Consider the following 23713-nt stretch of genomic DNA (forward strand, 5'->3'; position numbering starts at 1 on the left):
GAGGCGGTACTCTTCTATCTGTCTCCTGTAAAGTTTTTGCTTCTGTCTTGTTGGCTAGAGCTACCAGTATCTGTAGGAGCAAGAGAAGACCACAAGAAACTGGCTTAACTCCTGGCTGTTCTATGACAAAGCAAATCTTCACAGTGTGCCAGTTTATCAAGAAGGCACAAAAGTCCAAGCACTCCATTCACACTGCATTTGTGAATATTCAGTCTGCATTTGACTCTGATAAGGAATGACTCTGGCTGATCTGGAAACCTGCAAGTCTCTCTGACAGGCTCTGTAGAAAGTTCTGTTTCCTATTTGAAGACTCCTCAAGTTAACTTCTTGTAAATGGGAAAGGAACTGCCTTCTTCTGAAGTAGGTTGCACACTTGACAAGGGTGTATTGCTGCTCCAGAAGCCTTTTAATACTATCATAGACTACACGATTGACCAGGGTCTAAGTAAATGAATTTTAGGCATATGATAAGAACCTCACTGACACTGATTTTGTTGACAACATAGCACTACTTGTTGAATCAGTGGATGAGCTGGTTGTGGTACTTGAAGCCTTGAAAACCTCAGCGGCAAAAATCAGGCTGAAAATTAAATGTGGTGAAAGTAAAATTAATCCATTCAGTGATTTTGAACATGGTGCTGGGCTGTAACATCCTATAGTGTGAACACCCATTGAAGATTGTTGCTGATTTCACCTGCCTCTGAAATGTTGTCAATATCACAGGCAGGCTTGAGAAAGAACTTGAAGTCCACACTGCAAAAGCATCATCAGGAATGGGGCACCTCAACAAGAATGTCTTTCACAAACCAAACACCTGATAAGTAGAGAGATGAAACTGAGGATATATAATGCTTTGCTGGTCAGTATTCTGACATATGGGACTGAAACATGGCCCCTCACTGTCAAGTTTCAAGGAAGTTGGACACCATTCAGATGAAGCATCTCCAAATAATCAAAAACATCACATTACAAATTCAAGTTCAGTGATGAGATCCATTTTCTAGCTAACCAGGTCCTACTCTTTCAAATGATTGCCCAATGCCTTCAAATGCCCACCAACTTCCCTGCAAGAATCATATTGATTTTGACTCAAAGACAGCACAACTGAAGAGATCCTCTGGAAGGCCTAAAATATGATGGCTGGATGGCATCAATAAACACCTTTTCCTCACAGACACTCTACCCCATAAGCTCCAGATTTCTCACAGGGCAGAACATCATGTAGGCACAAAATATGTTTGGTGATCTCTGTGTTGGTCCAAGTGAAAGTATGAGAACTAATCAATCAACTAACCTGTACATTCTTGGATTTTCGAAATAAACCTGTAAATTCTTGGATTTTCGAAATAAACTTTTGTAGTCTGTCTGCCTCTAATGCAGGCAAGGGTCCCATGAAGAAAGAAATAAAATAACATAAAATAAAATAGGTTATTTGAAGAAAGCTTGACCTCTCTAGAACTTAATGCTTTACTTTTAAAATTGCCAACTAAAATAAGGAAAATAAAACCCTACAAAAGTGTTTATTTAAATTAACATGTAGTGAACCACAGAGCAAGGAAAATCAGAGTTCAGGCTAAAACTCCTTTCTTAACTCTCCAGATGAGTTCTGACTTGACACGAGCGCAAGGTTTCAATGACTTTGTAGAGGGTTTAAATCAGGGCAGAATTTGATCCTTCTTGACTAGGGACCTAATACAAAGCCTACTGAAGTCAATAGAAAGATTGCTCTTGGTTTCACTGGATTTTGCACTAGGTCTCATTCTGCCTGAGAGAACTTATTTTTGGTTTAGCCTAAAGTTTGGGGCAAGAATGAAAACTATTTCTTTTTGTGATCTGGTCTGTTTTCATTGATGGTAACATTTTCTTGTTTGTGTTTTTCCCGCGCTGTTCTTCTGGCACCTGTCTCAAATTCAGGAAATTCAATATATGTGGAAACCATCATTGGCACTGTCATAAACAGATAGTTAAGGGTTAATGCCTCTTTTACCTGTAAAGGGTTAAGAAGTTCACCTAGCCTACCTGACACCTGACCAAAGGAACCAATGGGAGAACAAGATGTTTCAAAAGGAAGGACTGAAGTTTTCCTTTGTTTAGTTGTTTCAGTTTCAGTTGAAGTGAAAAAGATCAAGGAACCAGCCTCTTATAAGAGTAATAAGTTTTAGAAAGGGATAAATAGGTTTATGTTTATTTACTTTGTAACTTGTCGTGGTACCATTAAGGGAATTATCAAAATTGGGTATTCTTGTGTGTATTAAGATTTTTGCCCAGGGGAACATCCTCTGTGTTTTGAATCTGTTGTCTGTGAGAGTAGCTGGTATGCTAATCTCTCCCAGAGGGTTTTCTTTTACCTTTCTTTTCTTTAATTAAAAGCCTTTTTCTTAATACCTGATAGATTTTTTCCTTGTTTTTGGATCCAAGGGGATTGGATCTGGACTCACCAGGAATTGGTGGGGGAAGGAAGGGGGGATGATTAAATTCTTCTTGTGTTAAGATCCAAGGGGTTGAATCGGTGTTCACCAGGGACTTGGTGAGGAAGTCTCTCAAGGCTACCTAGGGAAGGGAAGGTTTTGGGGGGAAAGAGGGTGTTCCAGACACTGAGAAATCTGGATGGTGGCAGCTAGACCAGATCTAAACTGGTAGTTAAGCTTAGAGCTTCTCATGCAGATCCCCCACATCTGTACCCTCAAGTTCAGAGTGGGGAAGGAACTTTGACAGGCACTCTATCTTGAGACTTTTTTTTTTAAGGAAAATAATTGTAATGATTTTACATATGGTCAGATAATACTCAGACAGAAATGGGCTTTAGAGAGTGATTTGAAGAAGAGAAAGGAGGTATTTGGCATTGCTAAATAGTTGCCTGTTTCAAGTGCAGAAGGTGGCATGAAGACAGTAGAATGAGGAGACTGAGAAAGCTATTAGGAGAGAGTGAGAGAAACAAAAGGAGGAGTAGAAAGAATGAGAGCAGGGATGTGTGAATAAAAACATTTTTCAGTCAGTTGGTTAATTCTCAACATTCAAATTCTATTTACTAGAAAATGTAAGGATATTTTTGTTTAAAACTTTACGTGTACTATAGTGATGATATTAGATGTGAACTCACTCCGGCAGAAAATTATGTGTAGTATGCAAACAAGTCATAGATAGATTAAGTCACCATGTGTTTTCAGTCACTGTCAGCCAGTGGAATTCAACTGCCAATTTATTTTTGCCTTTTTCCAGCAGTCTCAGCTGGCTACACAGCTGGTCAGCACTATTCATTTCAAGGCTCTGTACACCTTTATGGGAACAGTGCAAACAATCCAAATCCAGTTTGTAAATTAGTCATCCTCTGGTAATATTAGCTATTATTTGTGTAGAATAAGACAAATATTTTAGGAAAAACATATGTTGGAAAGTTACTTAATCCATACTTATTTTGCAAATGACATGTATATGTTAATTTCATTCAGATGTAATTTTAAATAGGCATACATATAATCAGCCTTGCCTCTAGTTCCCTATCTCAAAGAACAGTTCCATTTCAAGTCATCTTAAGGGAAGGCTTATTGTTTAAGGTCCAAATGTGGGCTAGTTATTGGAAAGACAAAATAAAGTCAGGAACAGGCTAGGGACAGAGATCCAACAAAAGAAACTGCAGCCAAAAAATGTAATTCTCCTATTACAAAAGAAATAGGGAAATCACACAGAGAACATTTGAAAAGTATACAGATTGTGACAAGGGACAATTTTCCAGCAGCAAGTCAGTCCATTAATTTTGCATGATTAAAAAGCTATAGAAAAGACCCTCTAATTGTTATGAGAAATATGTTTTTGTTTTTAAAATAATAAAACCTCTCTCACTAATAGTTGCATTACTATGAGTCATAATGTCATGTGCCAGTCACATTCAGTTCTCTCCCAAAATATAACTGTCACACCCTAATGGAGGGCTTAGCAGCTACAAAATTAAAATAGAACACCCTAGGAGAAAATTCAGTCCTCAAACAAAACTGTTGACTCTTTCCTTCAAACAAATAGACCCCCACTAATAATGATTATATGGATTAAGGCTGACTTCAACTAACAATTTGTAAAGACCCCAAGTGTTAAACTGTAGCCAGATTTCTTTCTCGTGGATTTGCCCAATTACTTTAAACTGGTCCCCAAACTGAATTTTCTCTATCCATTTGGAGCTTATTTTACAGTCCCTCTGCAGCACTCAGATAGACTTGAATTGTGGAAAATATCTACAGATTTTGAAAGAATCAAATCATTTAGACTGCAGTCTACCAACCCATTTCTTATTTTTCCCCAGGAAGAGAAAAAACCTGTCACAACTAATTAAAATATGTGTTAAAAAGCAAAATTTTCTAGACACTTCATCCAATTTGGGGTGAGGCTGGTTTGGGGGTTTTGTTTGTTTTGTTTCTGCAAATCTGAGTCCTACAAGAAATAATTAATACAATGGCTGTTTCTACCATGTTGCTTCTGCTAGGTTTCAAGCCTTTAGTACTATGACTCTTGTTTTGTCCAGATGGCATATACTTAATATTGTTCCAGCAGTAGATTTCTATGAAAGAGTTCAGTAGTAATGAAATATATTATATTCGCTGTTTGTCCAACGTTACATGCCGATAGCAAATAAATTATTAAAACAGAATGTATTCACATTGATTGCTGTGAAGGTTATACATGCATCAGTAAATCAAAACAAGCTCTCAAAAGATAGAAAATCGATTTATGTGACAGATAGGAAAAGCATGGATATTGAAATCTCTCTCAGACATTTAGGTGTTTTTGAAAAAATAATTTCATATAACAGAAGTATTTTTAAAACATGTTGCTTTGACTGAACTTAACTAATGTGCAAAATTGGAGGCCTGAACAGAGTGATAATATACCTAGACAATAATAAAACTTATAGTAGCTTTTGATAAAATATAGAATAACAATTTTATTTTATTATTGTGCTGAAAATGCAAAGCTTTTCACTATGTACTTAGTGTCATAAATAAATTCCCAACAGCAGCATTTACTGCAAACGGTGTTGATTTTTAATTCCACATATGAGTTGTGGTCTAGGAATAATCAAAACTAAGCCTTACCCTCTAGTAAAATTTTGTTATAAACTTTTTTTTTACAGAATTATTACCCAAATGCCAACAGATGAATTGCCAATACAAATGTAGTATTTCAAGGAATGGCACCGGCTGTTACTGTGAGGATGGATATGAAGTAGGCGATGATGGAAGAAACTGCAACGGTAACTAGGAAATGTCACCTTCTCTAAGAATACGGCCCCAGTCTTGCAAGAAGCTACCTGAAGGCGAACAGTGGCATCTTTGCAGGGCTTCTTGCAGGATCTGAGCCTAAATTTGGTTTTAGAATGGTTTAAACAGATGATTAAACTATATTTACACAAAACATGGCATGTAAGGTAATTAGGTACAGTGCTAGTGCTCGGGACAGAGCAAAGGATCCTAGTGAGTTCTCACGTTTGCTACTGCTGTTTGGCTAGAATCACATTCATGTTTGACGTGCCAGGTGTATCTTCTTAATGGAAGTAGCATCTTTTTAGAAATTTACAATAACTTGTGAAGCACAGCAAAATTTACAGAAAGACCTGAAGGTCCCTCTCTGCTGTTTACATCAGAGACAAATGTTTCTCTATGGGTGGAAGCTGTGATTCCATCTGAACCAACTGCTGTATATGGCAGTCCAGTCAGGATCTTGAGAATGAGATCAAGGATAGGACTACTCGCCTCTCCCCTCCTCTCCTCCCACCCCCTTGCCCAGTGCTCACACTGATGACTCATAGTCAGCCAATGAAACAGAATGAACGTTGTGCATCAGGTAGTGAAGATGGACCAGCATTTCAAAAGACCACTTGTGTAATCTCATAGCAATCTAAACTGAGTCGTGGTCCCACCAGCGCTCCAATCCAGAAGGATGACAGTCAGGACATCCCTGCTGATCCTTTCTACCTCCCTGTGCCTACAATGTGAAGAGAAAAAGTATTAACATCTATCTAGGGCTGCTTAGACAGACCTGAAGCTTATCTGCATGAGCTGCCTCCTTTCTAAGTATCTCTGAGCCTCCCTCTCCTGAACATTCTCTGAAACCTTGTGAGCCATTTAGGGATATGATACCCCTTACAGCCATGTAAACCTGGGTCAGAGTTTGATCCATGGGAAAAAAACAAACCTCAATCATATCGCTTAGTTTTGCACTTGCCTTTTAATAGGTTTTCTGCCTGTGAAGTTTAGATTGAAATTGATATTCCTTTTCTATTTCAGCAATATATGAATTTCTATTTCCCAACAATTTTTTCTCTTCTAAAGCAGATAGGGTTTTCCCATCTCTTTATTAATGTACTCGCTGGGTATCTTTCCTCCTCCCCACTTTAACAGTATTATTCTGCATAAATGTAATTTCTTATGTGTGTGTCTTCTGATCTCTGGGTTTGTGGTTTGTAATATTTGAAAAAAAATAATAATAATTTCAGTAGCAAGTTGTTGGGACTTTTTTCTTTAATATGGTTTGTGGCTAGATTCTCAGCTGCTGTACATTTGCAATCTTGGTTATCTCTGATAGAACTATGCCAATATACATTAGCTGAGAATTCAACCCTGTATTTTTATTTCTTTCCTTGGACATTTGAGTTGTTTGCAGTTTTTTATATCATTGTTGAGAATTATAGGTAGAAGCTGACGACTAAAGAGCTTAAACCATTTAACATAGTTTCCTAACATGAATGAGTTGACATGCATATTCAGTTATTTCCTCTTTTGAAACGCTGCTTCATTCATAGTCAATGGTGATTTTAAATGCTTACATATAGTACAGTTGGAAGTGGTCTCTGGTGGCAGCAATAACCCAAGTGGCTCCCTAATTGTTATGTTACTCATTGATCATTTGAAGGCCTTTAATTTTCAAGTTGGATAGCAGCTAGCCTTGCAACGTTAACTATTGGCCTTCTGTTTGGTCAATGGCATACTTTCATCAGCAGACAGCTCAGATAAGATTGCGTCTGAAAACAATGCAAAAAAATAAAAATCTATCTATAGAGGGTTTACCCTTGCTTTTATAATGTTGTTTAGGAGATGAATTTTGCACTCCCCTCCCACCACCCAATATTTTACTCTTAAGTGAGGGTTCTTTCTTACATATTATTTCAATGTATCTTTTAGATTTAGATGAATGTAATGTGTATGGGACCTGTAGCCAAACCTGTATAAATACAGATGGATCATATGCATGTAGTTGTGTGGAGGGTTATGTACTTCAGCCTGACAACAGATCTTGCAAGGCCAAAAATGGTAAGTTGAATTTTATTTTAATACATTATAAGAATAATTTCTTAAAGTTCTCTGGGTCTGCCTTTCTCCCTGGTAAATAGGGTAAATATTTATTTACATAATACAGATGGATTTTCCTTTAATACAGTGATCCATTGCTAGAAATCTAAAAAAAAAATCAATTGTCATGGATTATTACAAAACACTTTTGAAGGAGGATTCTGATTACCTAGAAACCTTTCTGAAGGGGTAAATATAGTTATGCGAGTTACTTTATTCAGCCAAGATTAGTGGAGCTGCCAATTCCCTCTTTCATCTCAATACATACAATTTCCATATAAACCCTACCTCCCTGAGACAACCTGGGTGTCAGAGGAAATTATCACGAGATAATTATACCCTTGGGATATTAGAGACATGAGCCTCTGCCTTGCTCCGTGCAACAGCCCAGGGAGTTGATTTGAAGATCTTCATAATCACATTATGCCTTATTGGTTAATTAATGCATATTTTCATTACCAATAATAAATTAAGCAGTTAAGGGAATTAGTGAATTCTATTTAATGAAGACAAATTGAACAAAGTATTTCCCTAGTCAGAGTATTGACTCAGCAACCTATTCTTATTTTCTTCTACAATTTGTTCAACATATACAATGACCAAATCCTATTATAAAGGTATATTTTTATGACAATAAGTGGAAATCCAGAGGAAACAAATGTGTATTTTTCTATGTCAGTTGGCAGACTTGTGGCAGGTGCTGTGTTTTTGAAGCTAAAACTAGCTAACACTTTGGCAAAGAAACTACATACTTGTGTTCTTATTTTAGTACCACTGAGAGTTACGATTTAAAATATTGATGAGCTCAAAAAGTAAGACTTGAAACTTAAGTTTTGTATTGATCCACATAGCATGGTTATAGATTAAAAAATAGGTAATCTGATACAAGCAACTCCGTACAGAGAAAAACTATTTTAATATTCTTCTCAGCTCTCTCTCTAAAAAAAAAAAATGTTATTTCAATGGGACATAACAGGAGTTGCATCTGATACAGTAAAAACAATTCAGGACTGGGGAAGGTAGATGGCTCCAGAACTCATAATGAGATGAGACTTTGACCTATAGTGTAAATACAGCCCAGTATGTAATGATTGACGATGGTAGCCATCTGTCAGTATTTCAGTAGCTCATGTGAAATAAGCTGGTGCACTCAGCGACTTCCTCATAGAGAAATGCTTCTCTCTCTCTCTCTCTCTCTCTCTCTCTCTCTCATAGTTTACAGCAATTTTTACCCTTCCTGGCAGACTCAGCAAGGAACTAGTTTTCCATGAACACAGAGACCTGTATAAGATAGTTCAAGTCAAGGCTGAGATAGTGTGAGGAAATGCATACTGCTGCTGACCTTATTACACTTGTTCTTTCAATAAGCAGAGCAGGATTTCCAAACACACTTCCATTGTGTGGGCTACATCTTAATAGAAAGAAATTGTCTCACATGCTTTCCTGTTTGCAATTGCATGAACCACCTGCTCTCAGACTGACTATACAACATCTCTTTGGCAATTGCAGCAATTGGTTACATTGGAAAGTAATATTAGGAAGGTATTTGATGTATTTTTAGCTTCCTTTATACTGCTTAGCAGGTGGAAACAAGTAAAGTTGCAGTCATTATTCTTTATTAATCTTATTTATTACAGTAGTGCATAAGGGCCAACCAAGAATGGGGCCTCATTTTGCTAGGCACTAGACAAATGCAGAATAGTAGACAGTTTCAGCCCTGAAGAACTTACAACTAAATAGACCAGACAGACACCATGAGGGAAGGGTATAACACATAAATAGAATGAACAATGTGGTAGCAGCAAACAGCGTGTTAGCTCCACAATTTTTTTGTGAGATAGGTTATTTAGGAGGGAATAAGCTGAAGTAAAAAGGGGTAAGGAAACAGGTTCTGGGTGAAGTGTGGAGAGAACATGATGGAGGGAGCGGCTTGGAGCAAACAGTTAATCAGCATAGGGCAGAGAGAGTCCTGTCAAAAATGTAAACAATTCTGTTAACGTCCACAGGTCTCAGCTTTGGCTGCTTCTGGTCCTATGGCCTAGAGTCTCTGTCTGGCTCCTTTCTGTAGTATTCCTCTAAGGCCACATGGGAGGTGGGGGGTGGGGGGATGACGGGAAAGGGAGGCACTAACTGTGTCTTAGTGCCTCCAAAGTAGAGGGAGCTATGTGCCCTGTTAGCTGTCTATGGGCTGCTAAGTGCTCTAGGGGCGACAGCCAAATTCAGTCTCCAGTGCCCAAATCTGTCACCTTTCACAAATCTTGACTTTAAACCAGACTGCAAAACAGAAATACAATAAAAACAGTGGGCTGGATTTGGATTCACTTATCTCTGTTTTATAACTCCATTTGATTAATGTAGTAACTCCCGATTTGCTGTAAATGAGTGAAGAATTTGACATATAATCTTTGGGGCAGGAATTTATTAAGGGACAAATCTGCCACTGCTTCTGCAGTTGTGCTGTTCTGCTGCCTGAAGGTTGGAGAAGGAGTCGAATTCTGAGCAACTGCTCTGATAGCTGCACCCACTATGAAGCCTCAGACTCAGTTTTGCAAAGATCAGTTCCCAGAGCTGCCAGGTGCAGGAGGAGCTGACAGTGGGTCTGTCATTAGAGTGAAGCCAAAGGAACCGCTTCTTCAAGGATCCACCCATCTCCTCCTATCATGAAAGGGTACAGTGGGGCTAAACTGCAGTAATGGCAGCAGTGTGTCCAGATGTAGAGAAATCCATCACTGCCACCCTAATACTGACAGTACTTGGGCCGTGTGCTGCTATGCACTATTTAAGCCTAAATGTTCAGCATCTTGATGAATTATATCATATTGTTACTTAAAGGGACATAAATACTATGCTAAGTTGTTCAGTTCATTTAAATATGTCTGGAGCTGGTCACTTTTGTGTACATAGAATCATAGAAGATTAGGGTTGGAAGAGACCTCAGATGGTCCTAGTCCAACCCCGTGCTCAAAGCAGGACCAACACCAAATAAATCATCCCAGCTAGGGCTTTGTCAAGCAAAGTCTTGAAAACCTCTAAGGACGGAGATTCTACCACCTCCCTAGGTAACCCATTCCAGTGCTTCACCACCCTCCTTTTCGGAACCCCCTTCAGGTAGTTGAAGGCTGCTATCAAATCCCCCCTCACTCTTCTCTTCTGCAGACTAAATAACTCAGCCTCTCCTCATAAGTCATGTGCCCCAGACCCCTATTCATTTCTGTTGCCCTCCACTGGACTCTCTCCAATTTGTCCACATCCCTTCTGTAGTGGGGGGACCAAAACTGGATGCAATACTCCAGGTGTTGCCTTACCAGTGGCGAATAGAGGGGAATAATCACTTCTCTTGATCTGCTGGCAATGCTCCTACTGATACAGCCCAATATGCTGTTATCCGCCTTGACAACAAGGGCACACTGCTGACTCATATCCAGCTTCTTGTCCACTGTAATCCCCACCCAGGTCCTTTTCTGCAGAATTGCTGCTTAACCAGTCGGTCCCCAGCCTGTAGCGGTGCATGGGATTCTTCCTTCCTAAGTGCAGGACTCTGCACTTGTCCTTGTTGAACCTCATCAGATTTCTTTTGGCCCAATCCTTCAATTTGTCTAGGTCACTCTGGACCCTATCCCTGGCCTCCAGCATATCTACCTCACCCCCCAGCTTTGTGTCATTTGCGAACTTGCTGAGGGTGCCATTCATCCCATCATCCAGATAATTAATAAAGACGTTGAACAAAACCGGCTCCAGGACCGATCCCTAGGTCACTTCGCTTGATACCAGCTGCCAACTAGACATCGAGCCGTTGATCACTACCTGTTGAGCCAAACAATCTAGCCAGCTTTCTATTCACCTTGTAGTCCATTCATCCCATTCATACTTCTTTAACTTGCTGGCAAGAATACTGTGGGAGACCATACCAGAAGCTTTGCTAAAGTCACATCCACTGCTTTCCCCATATCTAGAGAGCCAGCTATCCCATCATAGAAGGAAATCAGGTTGATCAGGCATGACTTGTCCTTGGTGAATCCATGTTGACTGTTCCTGATCACTTCCTCTCCTCCAAGTGCTTCAAAATGGATCCTTGAGGACCTGTTCCATGATTTTGCTAGGGACTGAAGTGAGGCTGACTGGTCTGCAGTTTCCCGGTTCTCTGTCTTTCCTTTTTTAAATATGGGCACTATATTTGCCTTTTACCAATCATCTGGGACCACCTCCGAGCACCACAAATTTTCAGAGATAATGGTGAATGGTTGTGCAATCACATCAGTCAACTCCCTCAGCACCCTTGGATTCATTAGATCTAGACCCATGAACTTGTGCTTGTCCAGCTTTTCTAAATAATCCCTAACCTGTTCTTTCACCACTGATGGTTGTTCACCTCCTCCCCATACTGTGTTTCCCAACCTGATAGCTTTCTTTGACAGGGTAACAAGCCTTGTGGATAAGGAGAAGTGGTAGATGTGGGGCACATGACTTATGAGGAGAGGGAACTGGGTTTGTTAGTCTGCAGAAGAGAAGCGTAAGGGGGATTTGATAGCAGCCTTCAACTACCTGAAGAGGGGGTTCCAAAGAGGATAGAGCTCGGCTGATCTCAGTGGTGGCAGATGACAGAACAAGGAGCAATGGTCTCAAGTTGCAGTGGGGGAGGTCGAGGTTGGATATTAGGAAACGCTATTTCACTAGGAGGGTGGTGAAGCACTGGAATGGGTTACATACGGAGGTGGTAGAATCTCCATCCTTAGAGGTTTTTAAAGCCCAGCTTGACAAAACCCTGGCTGGGATGATTTAGTTGGTGCTGGTCCTGCTTTGAGCAGGGGTTTGAACTAGATCACCTCCTGAGGTCTCTTCCAACCCTAATCTTCTATGATTCTATGTGGTATATCTTGACTTTAGTAAAGCTTTTGATACTGTCTCACATGGGGAATTGGGGAAAGGGATTTTGCTCCAAGTGTTTCCTCATTCACAAAAAGAAGGAAGAATGGAGACCTATCTTAGATCTTGGACAACTAAATCTGCACATCAAGGTTCAGAATGGTCATTCTGGCATGAATAATTCTTCCACTGACCAAAGGTAAGTGGTTCACAGCTATTGATATGAAGGATGTCAGTTTCAACACAGCCATCCACCCTGCACACAAAAGGTTCCTGAGATTCACAGCAGGTCTGAACCACTACCAATACAGAGTGCTCCCTGTTTAGCCTTGCAGCAGTGCCAAGGGTATTCACAAAGGTGCTATCAGTTGTGGCAGCCAACTTTTACCACCAAGGATCAGTTACATCAATAACAACTGGTTACTGCTGGGATGATGTTGTCAGGCAATATGGTCAGCAGCCTTATCCCTGATCAATCTTCTGTACCCATTAGGACTTTGCTTAAACACGGAAAAGTCCATTTTAATCCCCACATGGACTATATAGTTGATCAGAGCAACTCAGGACTCTATCAGTACCAAAGCATACCTTCCTTTGAAGAGATTACTACCCATAAAGAGCTTATCACTCAACTTCAACGAATGCCAGCCTCTTCATGTCTTATTTTTTTGGGTCACAAGGCTTATTGCACTTATGTGACACTCTTCCCGAGACTTCACCGGCCTTGCCTGTAAGCTTCTCTATGGATGGTGTACATATATAGCAATTAATAACTGACGTTGCCTTACCACAATGATGCTCCCTTCTAGACAAGCACATAGAACAAGGAGCAGGGACTCCCCAAGATTGTTAGTAGTCCACAAGGTCTGCAAGTGCTCTTACCATTCATACAAGCCTGGCTTGTTCAAGTGATGTGAGACAACATGGCAATAGTGTTCTACATCAACAAGTAGGAGCAAGGTCTATCCCTTTTTGTATATGAGCTGTCAAACTTTGGAACTATTCGGCAGTCACTCTTTTGGTAGTACACCCTCTGGGAATACACAGCATGCTGGCAGACAGCCTCAATACTTCTCCAAGAACCATGAATGGAAGCTCCACAATTTGGTGATACAGATCATTTTTTGACAAAGGAGACCCCCCTTTGGGGACCTCTTCATGCCCCCGGAATACAGGAAATTCACAGTCTACTGGTCCACGATGGTTCAGGATCTGGATTTCAGGGGAGATACATTTCTCATTCCATGGTTGGGACAACTGATTTATGCCTTACCATCCATTCCGCTCTTATCAAGAGAAAGTGTTGTTCATACTGATTGCCCAAGATGTCCCCAATAGTTCTGGTTGTCAAGCATTTTTTCTGATGTCATCATGTCCAGGTATTTGGATACAGTCTTTCCTGACCTATTGACACAAGGCAAAGGCGAGATTAGGCATCCCAACCTGGCTTCCCTCCACCTGGTATTGGATGGGCATCAAACTTAGAAAAGACATGTTCACAGGTGATACAGTCAGTCCTTAATAACAGTAGGAAAGAGTCCACATGAAAGTGCTACATGGCAAAATTGAAAAGGTTTTCTATCTGGTGTCGGTGTCTTCAAATAACCCTCCAATATTCTGATAGCTCTCATTTTAGAATATCTTCTTTCCTTAAAGGCCTCAGGTCTTTAGCTCCTTTGTGTGCACCTAGTTGTTATCAGCATTTGTCATCCTCCAATTAATAGTCACTCCCACTTCACCCACTCTGTCATAGTTCATTTTCAGAAAGTTCTTATTAGAACCTTTCCTCCTGTGACAAAACCTACCCTGTCCTGGGACCCAGGGCTGCTGCAACCATTTAGCTGACCTAGGCTGTTGCCTAGGGTGCTGGGATTTGGGAGGCACCATTTTCTTCAGCAGCGACCGCTGCGACCGGATCTTCGGCCATCCCGGTTGCTGCTGGCATTTAGGCAGAGGGAGCTGGGTAGGGGAGCGTGGGGAGGGCCGCCTGCAGCAAGGAAGGGGGGGGCGGCACACAGGGGAACTCCCTGCCCCAGCTCAGCCCTGCCCCGCTTCCTCCCCGAGCACGCCGTGGCAGCTTCACGTCTCCTGCCTCCCAGGCTCACGGAACCTAAGGTGATTGGTGCCGCAAGCCTGGGAGGCGGAAGAAGTGAAGCAGCCTTGGCATGCTCGGGGTGCTTGTGCGCAGAGCAGGGGTAAGTTGGGGTGGGGGTGCCTCAGGGCGGAGGGTGGGGAGCTGCCGTGGGGGGGCGCCTTAGGGTGGAAGTGGGGAGCTGTCACAGGGGGGGCACCTCAGGGTGGGTGTGCGGGGGGGTGGGCGCAAGGTGGAAGTTTTGCCTAGGGTGCAAAGTATCCTTGCACCAGCTCTGCTGGGACCTGTGGTGATAATTGGGCCTACAAATTTACTCTGTGAGCTTAAGTGTAAGAAATATGTGAAAGTTCATAAGATGTCACAATAACTTATAATAACAATTGATGGGGAAAGGTATGAAAGGTAAGAAAACAAGCCAGAAAGACTAACTTATTCTAAACAAAAAGACCTATTGGTTTAACTCAAGGACTGTGTTAAGATTATGCTTGGTAAATAAGAAATTGTGGGTCCAGAAATTAATGAACCAAAGTTGGTGTGTCAAGTATTAAGCCTAAAATTATGAGAGTATGTGCTATTCCACCCATTATTCCCTTTTTGGGTCCTTAAAGAGATTTTGGCAGGAAAAACTGGCTACTGATGTGAGCTTCACCATCATGGCTTCCATGCCCATTGTTTCCTGAGACTCTGGACCATCTTCAACCTAATCCTGACCAGACCAGGCTAGAAAACTGGAGCCAGATGACATCACCACGTCCACTGGTTCCAGCTAAATCCTAACCAACACTTAGTCCTCACAGCATTAATTAGAGCTTCATTAAAATCCTAGTCTCATGCTTCTTAGCTCACCTGTCTTTCTAGTGGCCATCACCTAGGCTAGAAGAATGGGTGAACTGGGGACCCTTATGGGTGATTCACAATACACAATCATCCATAGGAACAAAGTTTCACTGAGATTACATTGAAATTTACTCCTAAAGTAATTTTATATTTTCATTTGAATTGGACAATTCACTTTCCTGTCTTCTTCCCAAAGCTGCACATTACCAGCAAAGACAGGAAGCTTCATTGTTTGAATGTCTGTTGAGTGTTCGCATTCTACCTATGTAGAACCAAATCCTTTGGAAATCATTTAGACCACTGGTATCTTTGTGGAATGGATGAGAGGGGAAGCGATCTCTTCCCAGATACTTTCCAAATGGATTTCAGGCTGCATTCTGTTGGGTTATGAGTTAGCAGGGATGCCTTCTCCACAGGGTGTGAGGGCCCACTCAACTAGAGCTTATGCTTCATCAGGAGTTTCACCTCGAGACATCTCTCTCACTAATATCTGTAAAGCAGCTACATGGGGTTCTGTTCAGACCTTTACAAGACATTAAGCCCTGGAACAAGCTTCTGCAGCAGATGCATCTTTCAGCACAACTGTCCTCCAGTCATTGGTACCACAGAGTTCCTCACTCTCACCTCCTCAATGAATACTGCTTGTCAGTCACCATCACTCAAAGAAGAAAGAGAGGTTACTTACCTTATACAGTAAATTGAGTTCTTCAAGATATGTGGTCCTTATCTTTATTCTGCTACCCTCCTCCTTCTGCTCTACTATAGAGCATTATCCTGGACAATCTGTGGTAAAAGAAATGGAGAGATGGTCGGCCCAAATTGCTCCTTACATCCTCTGGTTCAGAACATGAGGAGGAGAAGGGTGCAAGTGCGGACAAACAGATGCTGCTAGCAAAAATGTTCCTGTCTCTGGTGCCTGGAGTACATGTGAACCCGACAGCGGAATGCACCCTAGGACCACACATCTCAAAGAACTCCAGTTACTGTACAGGGTAAGTATCCTCTCTGTCTGCAGGGAAAAGTGGGAGAGAAAAATTATAGGAAAGGAGGTAGAGACTATAATGGAGAGAAAAAAAGCTATAAGGAATGGAGGTAGAGAGAAAGAAAGGAGGAAATAGTAAATGGAGACAATCTTGAAAAAAGATCAACTCTGATCCACAATAGGAAAGAGCATGTGGGATGAAGCCAGGGAGAGAGAATATGCAAAAACATGACCAAGAAAAACAAAATCAATAGAATCATTCAGTGGCATCGAACAAAACTCTGTGAGTAGATTATTTGATGGATTTCATCTGAATCCTCCAAGTATTTTATTCAATTGATACTTTTCTAGTAACTGACTGGTTCATCAAATACTATTCATTAAATGTTTTGTTAGATGAAATTTGTCAAATATATCTAATGAATATTTATTTCTTCATTCCACCTGCCCCAGGGCTACATTAATTTTTAAACCTCTATTAATTAGAATATGGACTGACAGTATTACATTTAAATACAGCACACAACTGTTCTGTTGTTTTGAATTGCAAGTGGGGATGGGGCTTTAGGCAAGTGCTCTTCATATGGCAGCTGAATATTTTTCACATTGACTTGACAACGTAAACCTTGGACTATCAGGTGTCAGGTAACATTTTCAAGACCTGCACCCACTTTTGAAAATGTGGGCCTCAGGATTTGTAGCATTATTACCCCATACTGTGAAATATTTTCTCAGGGGCTTGAGGATAATACACATTGTAAATGTGAACTTAAATTTCTACAAAAGATTCACTTCAGTGTGCCGTTTTCCATACCTTAATGCACTGTTCCATGTGTTTCCTGCTGTTACCTACTTTAGGGTTGAATGAGATAAAGCACAGGCTGTAAGGTGATTCATTGTGCTGTAAGGAACAAGTTGTAATTTACTAATTGACCATATCTCTGATTATCTCAGCATAACACCAGATTTCAAATGTCATCTAAAATAAGTCCAGAGTAAAATTTGAAGTCTAACTATTCTCAGGCAGTTTCAACATTGTCAGCTATTGGGGACAGGTTTCAGAGTGGTAGCCATGTTAGCCTGTATCAGCAAAAACAACGAGGAGTCCTTGTGGCACCTAATGGCCTGAATAAAGACTGGGAGTGGCTGGGTCATTACAAAATCTAAACTTAATTTCCCCATTACTAATTTATCCCTACTGTTACTCACACCTTCTTGTCAACTATCTGTAATGGGCCACTCTCTTACCACTTCAAAAGTTATTTTTCCTCCCTTGGTATCCTACTGTTAATTGATTTATCTTGTTAGACTGACCTCACACTTGGTAAAGCAACCCCCATCCTTATATGTATTTATACCTGCTCCTGTAATTTTCACTTCATGCATCTGATGAAGTGGGCTGTAGCCCACAAAAACTTATGCCAAAATAAATTTGTTAGTCTCTAAGGTGCCACAAGGACTCCTCATTGTTTTAGCTATTAGGGAGTTCTAGATAACACCATAATACCTTATCATCATCTTTTGGGTTAACATTTCTGCTAAGATGTATTTAATAATAACTCAATAACCTAAATGAGGTTCAATCAATTTGGGACCTATATACTGTATTTCTGTAATTGTACTTTCATTTGAAAATATTGCAGCTGCCTGTAATAATATGTTTCTTTTTCTTTGGCATGGTCCGCCTGTTGTCATGTTGACACATATAAATAGGTAAGAATAGTTCTGGAATTTTCTATTATAGCTTCAGGGAAAACATCCCAGCCTTGCTACTATGAGCCAAAAGGTGGGGAAAGGAATGGAGTAGTATCAGCCAAGCAAAGAGTCTAGGGGCCATCCTGACAGCACATTATAGGTAGACTCAGGGAAAGAACTTAGGCCTGAAATCTACAAAGAGACTTACTCTGAGTGTCACAACACCTAACTTTTACACATCTAGAAAATCACAGGAACAATTTAATCCAGAAACCCTGAGTTAGGCACCTAGGATCCCTATACAGTAACTCCTCATTTAACATTGTCCCACTTAACATTGTTTCAATGTTACGTCCCTGCTCAATTAGGGAACATGCTGATTTAAAGTTGTGCAATGCTCCCTTATGACATCGTTTGGCTGCCTGCTTGAAGATTCTCTGGAAGAGCAGCGACTTTACAAGGGAGCATTGCACAAGTTCTGCTTCCCTGCTCCTCCCACTCCCTCCCAGAAAATCCTAAGCATTGCTAAACAGCTGTTTGGCAGTGCTTAGGGCTTTCTAGGAGGGAGGGGCAGGAGCAGAGAAGCACCGTGTCTCTGCCAGCTGTTTGGCGGCACTTAAGACTTTTTGGGGGGAGGAATGTGGCATGCTCTGGAAAGGAGGTGGAGTAGGGGTAGGAAGAGGTGGGCCTGGAGTGGAGCGGGGACAGGAAGAGGCGGGCCTGGAGCATTCCCGGCAAAATCCGAGCCTGTTCTCCACCGAAGCTGCCACTGCTGCTGCAAAGATACTTCCTAGTGTCCTTGCCTGCAGCGGGCTGTGCCTGTGTGGGGTAAGCCAGGGGCACTTCCCTACCACAGTACAGTACAGTACTGTGCAGTATATAGTATAATGCCTTTTGTCTGCCCCCCCCCAATTTCCTTGGAACCTAACCTCCCCCCCGCATTTACATTAAATTAAATGGGACAATTGGATTCGTTTAACATTGTTTCACTTAAAGTTGCATTTTTCAGGAACATAAATACAACGTTAAGTGAGGCGTTACTGTACAACAAATGGGGAGAGATAGGTACCTAAGAATGTGATCCACAAAAGCCAGTGTCTAGCTGGGAGCGATCTAAGTTAGCCTATGGAAGATACCAAGGAGACAATTTTGTCCCAAAGCCCCTTCTGTCTTGTGAAGTTAGGTGCCTACGTTCGGCTGAAGGGAGATGCCTATCTGTGCTAGCAATCTACAGTCAGTAACCCCTGTCATGCAGAGAGGCAACTCCGGCAACTAATTTGTATCTTGTGAGAATGTGTGCTTCATTTGCCACAAAATGGTTGGAGGAGAAGATGATGGTGCTTACCTTACAATTTTTATGCCAGTGACTAGAGCACTAACCTAGGATGTGAACGACCCAGCTTCAAGTCCCCCTCTACCTAAGGGCGAGAAAGTATTTGAACAGGCGTTTCCCCCCTCTCAGAAGATTGACCTGTGGGATATTCTGAAATGGGGTTCCCTTATTCTTTCTTGCTGAAGCTGTTTCAGTGTGGACAAATAATTAGATTTGTTGGCACAGGGAGTCTTGACCCTGGGTTTCACTTTCCTTGATGGCTACCTTAAATACCAGGATGTAGAGTCATCTTTCCTCTGTTTTGCTCTCTTTGACCTGGAAGCTGTACACTTTGAATAAATACTTAAACAGGAGACACTGAGGGAGCCTCACATTAGAGTATCCTATAGCCTAATGGTTAGGGCATTCTGGTGAGAGAACCCTGTTCATATCCATTATCCCTCTCAGGCAGATGGAGAAATTGAACCTCGGTCTTAGTCATCCCAGGTGAGTGCACTAACCACTGGGCTAAAAGTTAGAAGGCTGTCACCATCACCGTCTCTTGCCAGATTTTGAATGGGCCTTGATACTGCAAAAATGTAGGCATTGAGTGAGTTTAGACAGCAGCTGATCAGGGATTTTGTGGATTGCATTGCTGCCTAAAATGGTGATTTATGCGTCTTAAGTGCCTTAGTGGATCTGTCTTACTTTATGCTGCTGCTTCAGGAAGGAACAGGATGCATTTTCCGGAGTGCACAGTGCTGTCAACAGTTTATATGTTGTTAGTCCAGGAATTTGGCTATTCCCCTCAGATTAGCAGATCTGGGCAATATACTGGAGCATGCTGGGCATGTTAGCCAGGCCTCACCTCATACTGAAGGTAGCACCAGTTCAGAATCCTACTTTGCTTCTGTGCAGGGGCTTTGGTGAAGGGGAAGAGACTTTTTGTCAGATTTTTCTCAATACTGAGACTAATACTTTTTCGTTCCCTTGCAATGACTTGTGCCAAATATACTGTTCAAAACTGAACATGAACATTATATATAATGCTAGTGAAGATTCAGAGGTCAGATATTGAGATATATCTAGAGAGATTAGCTTCCTTGTTTCTTTTAAGAGATTCCATGGAACATACCTTGTGGTACATCTGGACGACATCATTGTCATCTTCTTTCTTTCTTTCTATTTCTGTAGCACCTAGGAGCCCTAGTCATGGATAAAGATCCCACTGTTCTAGGTGCTATACAGATTCATAACAAAAACTGAGTGAATGTTAAGAAACATCGAGATTAAATATTACCGAGTGGTAAACTCAATTACTGTGATGCATTCTCAGCCCCCCCCCCCGTTTCCCCCCAAAAAAATCAGTGTGTTACTTTTAAAAATTTTTTGAATATACAGCTAAGGTAACATAAATGCTACATGTGTTTTGGAAAGACGGTAATAGAATGATCTGTCAACTAAACTTTTTGCTCATTTTTTTTTAGAACCCAGTGATAGACCTCCAATTCTTCTGATTGCAAGCTCTGAAACTATTGAAGTATTATATCTTAATGGAAGTAAAGTTTCTACTCCAAACTCAGTGAAAGGAAATGGAATTAATACACTGGATTTTATATACAATAAGGACACAATTTGTTGGATTGAATCGAGAGAATCTTCAAGTCAGCTGAAATGTACCAAGATATCAAAATCTTTGAGATTAACAGACGAATGGATAATAAACGTTGCTCAGTACCTTCACAGTAAGTATTTTAATTTTGTTAGTGGAATTCCATTAGCAAAATAGTATAAAATACCTGTCTTTATAGAAAGCTTTGCTTGCAGACTTAAAAACTGTTATCTTGGTGCTTAGTGTTGCTGATATTTCAAGATATTCTGTTGCTCTGCTTAGGCATTAAACACTGAAAGGCACAGAAGCATTTTGCCACTTTGTTGCTGTTTCCCTCTCTAACACATAGACACAGAGACTTCAAAAAAGAGTCTAAGTGCACTGTGTGATCGGTATGATATTACGAAAAAACAAAGCCATTACAAAGGAAGAAGAAACTTGAAAATGCCTTTTTTTCTGAAATATATTGATAGATAAAACTTGTTGAAAATGATTATTTACTTGCAGATAAATGATAAGATGCTAATTAACAACATGTATGTGTAATTGTCGCATTTACTGTAGATTAGTAGAGCTTCATTACTTTCAAACACTAGTAATATTTCCTAATTTACTGGACATTTCTCACTTTTGCACTAGGAAGATGTAGAGTCGCCCTCATGATGAATTATCCCTCTGTGCAGTTTAACTAGCGTAGAAAGATTGTGCAATGCTAAACTTTAGAATGCCTCTAAATTGGAATCTCCATCATTTTTCACTCTTTTTTCTGAAAACCCTGCTCAGTCCTCTCTTAAGTAGTATGGCCTTGAGCCAGACAATTCTGATCTAGATTTTAAACCCCTTCACCACCAAGTCTGGGAGTGTTTGGACCAAGGGTTTGATTGGCACTATAATGGAGATGGGGCCAGCTGCAAAATATGGCTACAAGTCCTAATAATGAATTTCTGCACTTAGGCAGATTTCACCACTACTATTCAGATCACCAAGAAAAATACCCTTTTCAGTATATGCCTAGGATAAGGAACTTGATCCTTCTTACACATCCCTCCATGACCATCCTTTACTATGAAAATCAAGAACTTTTTTTCAGTCAGAGGAATTTACTACTTTCACCACTGTCTGCCCTTCGAAGTGATCCTACATTTTCCCTCAGATACTAAGGCTACTTTGTATGTTTGAACTTGTTCTTATTTTACTTGGACTTCCATTGTGTATTTTTCACAGTTCTTTATATTTTCACTACAAAGTCCCAGTTTTCTTGTCAGTGGGACTGAAGTGGGCACTTCCTAAATATCTTTTTTGTTCTTTTTATTGCATAAAATGAAAGGAATTAGCTGGAGTTCTTCACAAAATTAATGGTTTATAATTAACAGTGTGTCCTCTCATCCTCTAAACTCCATCATCAAAGCACAGTCTCAGTGCGCTTCTGTGCTCCCTATGCATAGAAAGACTGAACAGTCTGAATGCTGCAGGGTCTGCATTAGCACACCTGTTTTCAGAATCAGGGTTGAACTATGATTGGGAAATGAACATAGTGGCTCAAATCAGTGAGCTAATCAGTTTTTGTAGGCACTGTATTTTCACACTAGTTTGTGGACTCTCTCTATTTTTTCTGAATCTCTATATATAACTGTTTGGTCTAATTACTTTTGAACTGACATTTCCCTAGCTATGGAGTATGCTACAAAGATTTGTACCAACTTTTAGTTTAATCTTGATTTAGATAACTATACTGTAGTCTCATTCCCTGCCTCATTGGCAGGATAAAAGTAGTCCACTTGGTGTTTCTAATCAGGCCAACCTCAAGAGGCACTAATTTTCACTTGGAGTTACCTGAAACTATATCCTACAGGGGAGAATAGGCCCTCTCTCTCTCTCTCTCTCTCTCATACACACAGTTCATCTTATTTTTTCTCATTATGCAGGGTTTACTTACTATAAATGAATTAAGTTTTACTTGACAACAATAAAGAACACCTGATTCGGCATGTTCCTGTGTCAGCCAAGCCTAACAAATGGTCATACCCATAGAATTCTTCAAAGAAAAATTAACAGTAGCTTCCCTACCACAGAAAAATATCCCTTAGTTCCTCTTGTTTGGGGTTTTAGCCAATAACAGGCACAACAAGAACAAAGGGTCACCCCTGCAAAGTCTTTGTACAGAAAACAAAGAAAAATACTGCCCTTTGCAGTGCTTCTTATCCCAATCTTTCAAGGTATCTGTTTGTGACTAAACACTATTCAATATCATGACCAATGATCTGGAGGAAAACATAAAATCAGTGATGGTAAAGTTTACATATGACACAAAAATTGGTGGAATGATAAATAATGATGGGGACAGTTATATGGATTGACCTTGATTGCTTGGTGAGATGGGCTCATTTGAATAATATGCTTTTTAACAAAGCCAAATGCAAGATCCCACACTGAGGTTTCTCTGTAACTTGAAGTCTTTAAATCAAGATTTGAGTATTTAAGTAACTCAGCCCGAGTTATGAACCCACTACAAGAATGGATGGATGAGGTTCTGTGCAGAAGACCAGACTAGATGATAATGAAGGTCTCTTCTGGCCTTAGAGTCTGTGAGGAACAAGGGGGTAGAGCAAGGGAATCTTAGACAGTTAAGCATTTTCCTGCCACTAGGCTATGGAATATTCTGGGATGGGTTTCTCTTAGTGACTCCTGTTGAAGCTGTTCCACTTTTTATAAGTAATTGAATAATCATGGGACCAAAGAAAGGGAGAGAGTGATTCTGTAGCCCAGTTGTTAGGGTACTCCTCTGGGATTTAGGAGACTTAAGTTCAAGTCTCTGTTCTAATAACTGCTTTATTAGTTACAAAGAATAGAACAGTTTCAATAGGAGAGTTTGAAAGACAGACCCACCCTGCAATGTTCCATAGTATAGTGGTTAAGGCACTTGCTTAAGAGACAAGGGCGGCTCCAGGCACCAGCACGCCAAGCGTGTGCCTGGGGTGGCAAA

The 23713-nt window shown here is 40.7% G+C and overlaps 1 protein-coding gene across 1 annotated transcript in view; it reads left to right on the top strand.

The window, feature by feature from the left end:
- LRP1B (LDL receptor related protein 1B) overlaps positions 1 to 23713 on the top strand; it is an 875307-nt gene that overhangs the window by 161389 nt on the left and 690205 nt on the right. The window contains exons 2-4 of the mRNA XM_030580310.1: positions 5123 to 5242; positions 7170 to 7298; positions 20606 to 20863. Of these exons, the coding sequence (XP_030436170.1) occupies positions 5146 to 5242; positions 7170 to 7298; positions 20606 to 20863 (484 nt within the window). The 5' untranslated portion in view covers positions 5123 to 5145. The remainder of the gene's footprint in view (positions 1 to 5122; positions 5243 to 7169; positions 7299 to 20605; positions 20864 to 23713) is intronic.

The sequence above is a fragment of the Gopherus evgoodei genome, chromosome 11, assembly GCF_007399415.2.
Source record: "Gopherus evgoodei ecotype Sinaloan lineage chromosome 11, rGopEvg1_v1.p, whole genome shotgun sequence".
NCBI lineage: Eukaryota > Metazoa > Chordata > Testudines > Testudinidae > Gopherus > Gopherus evgoodei.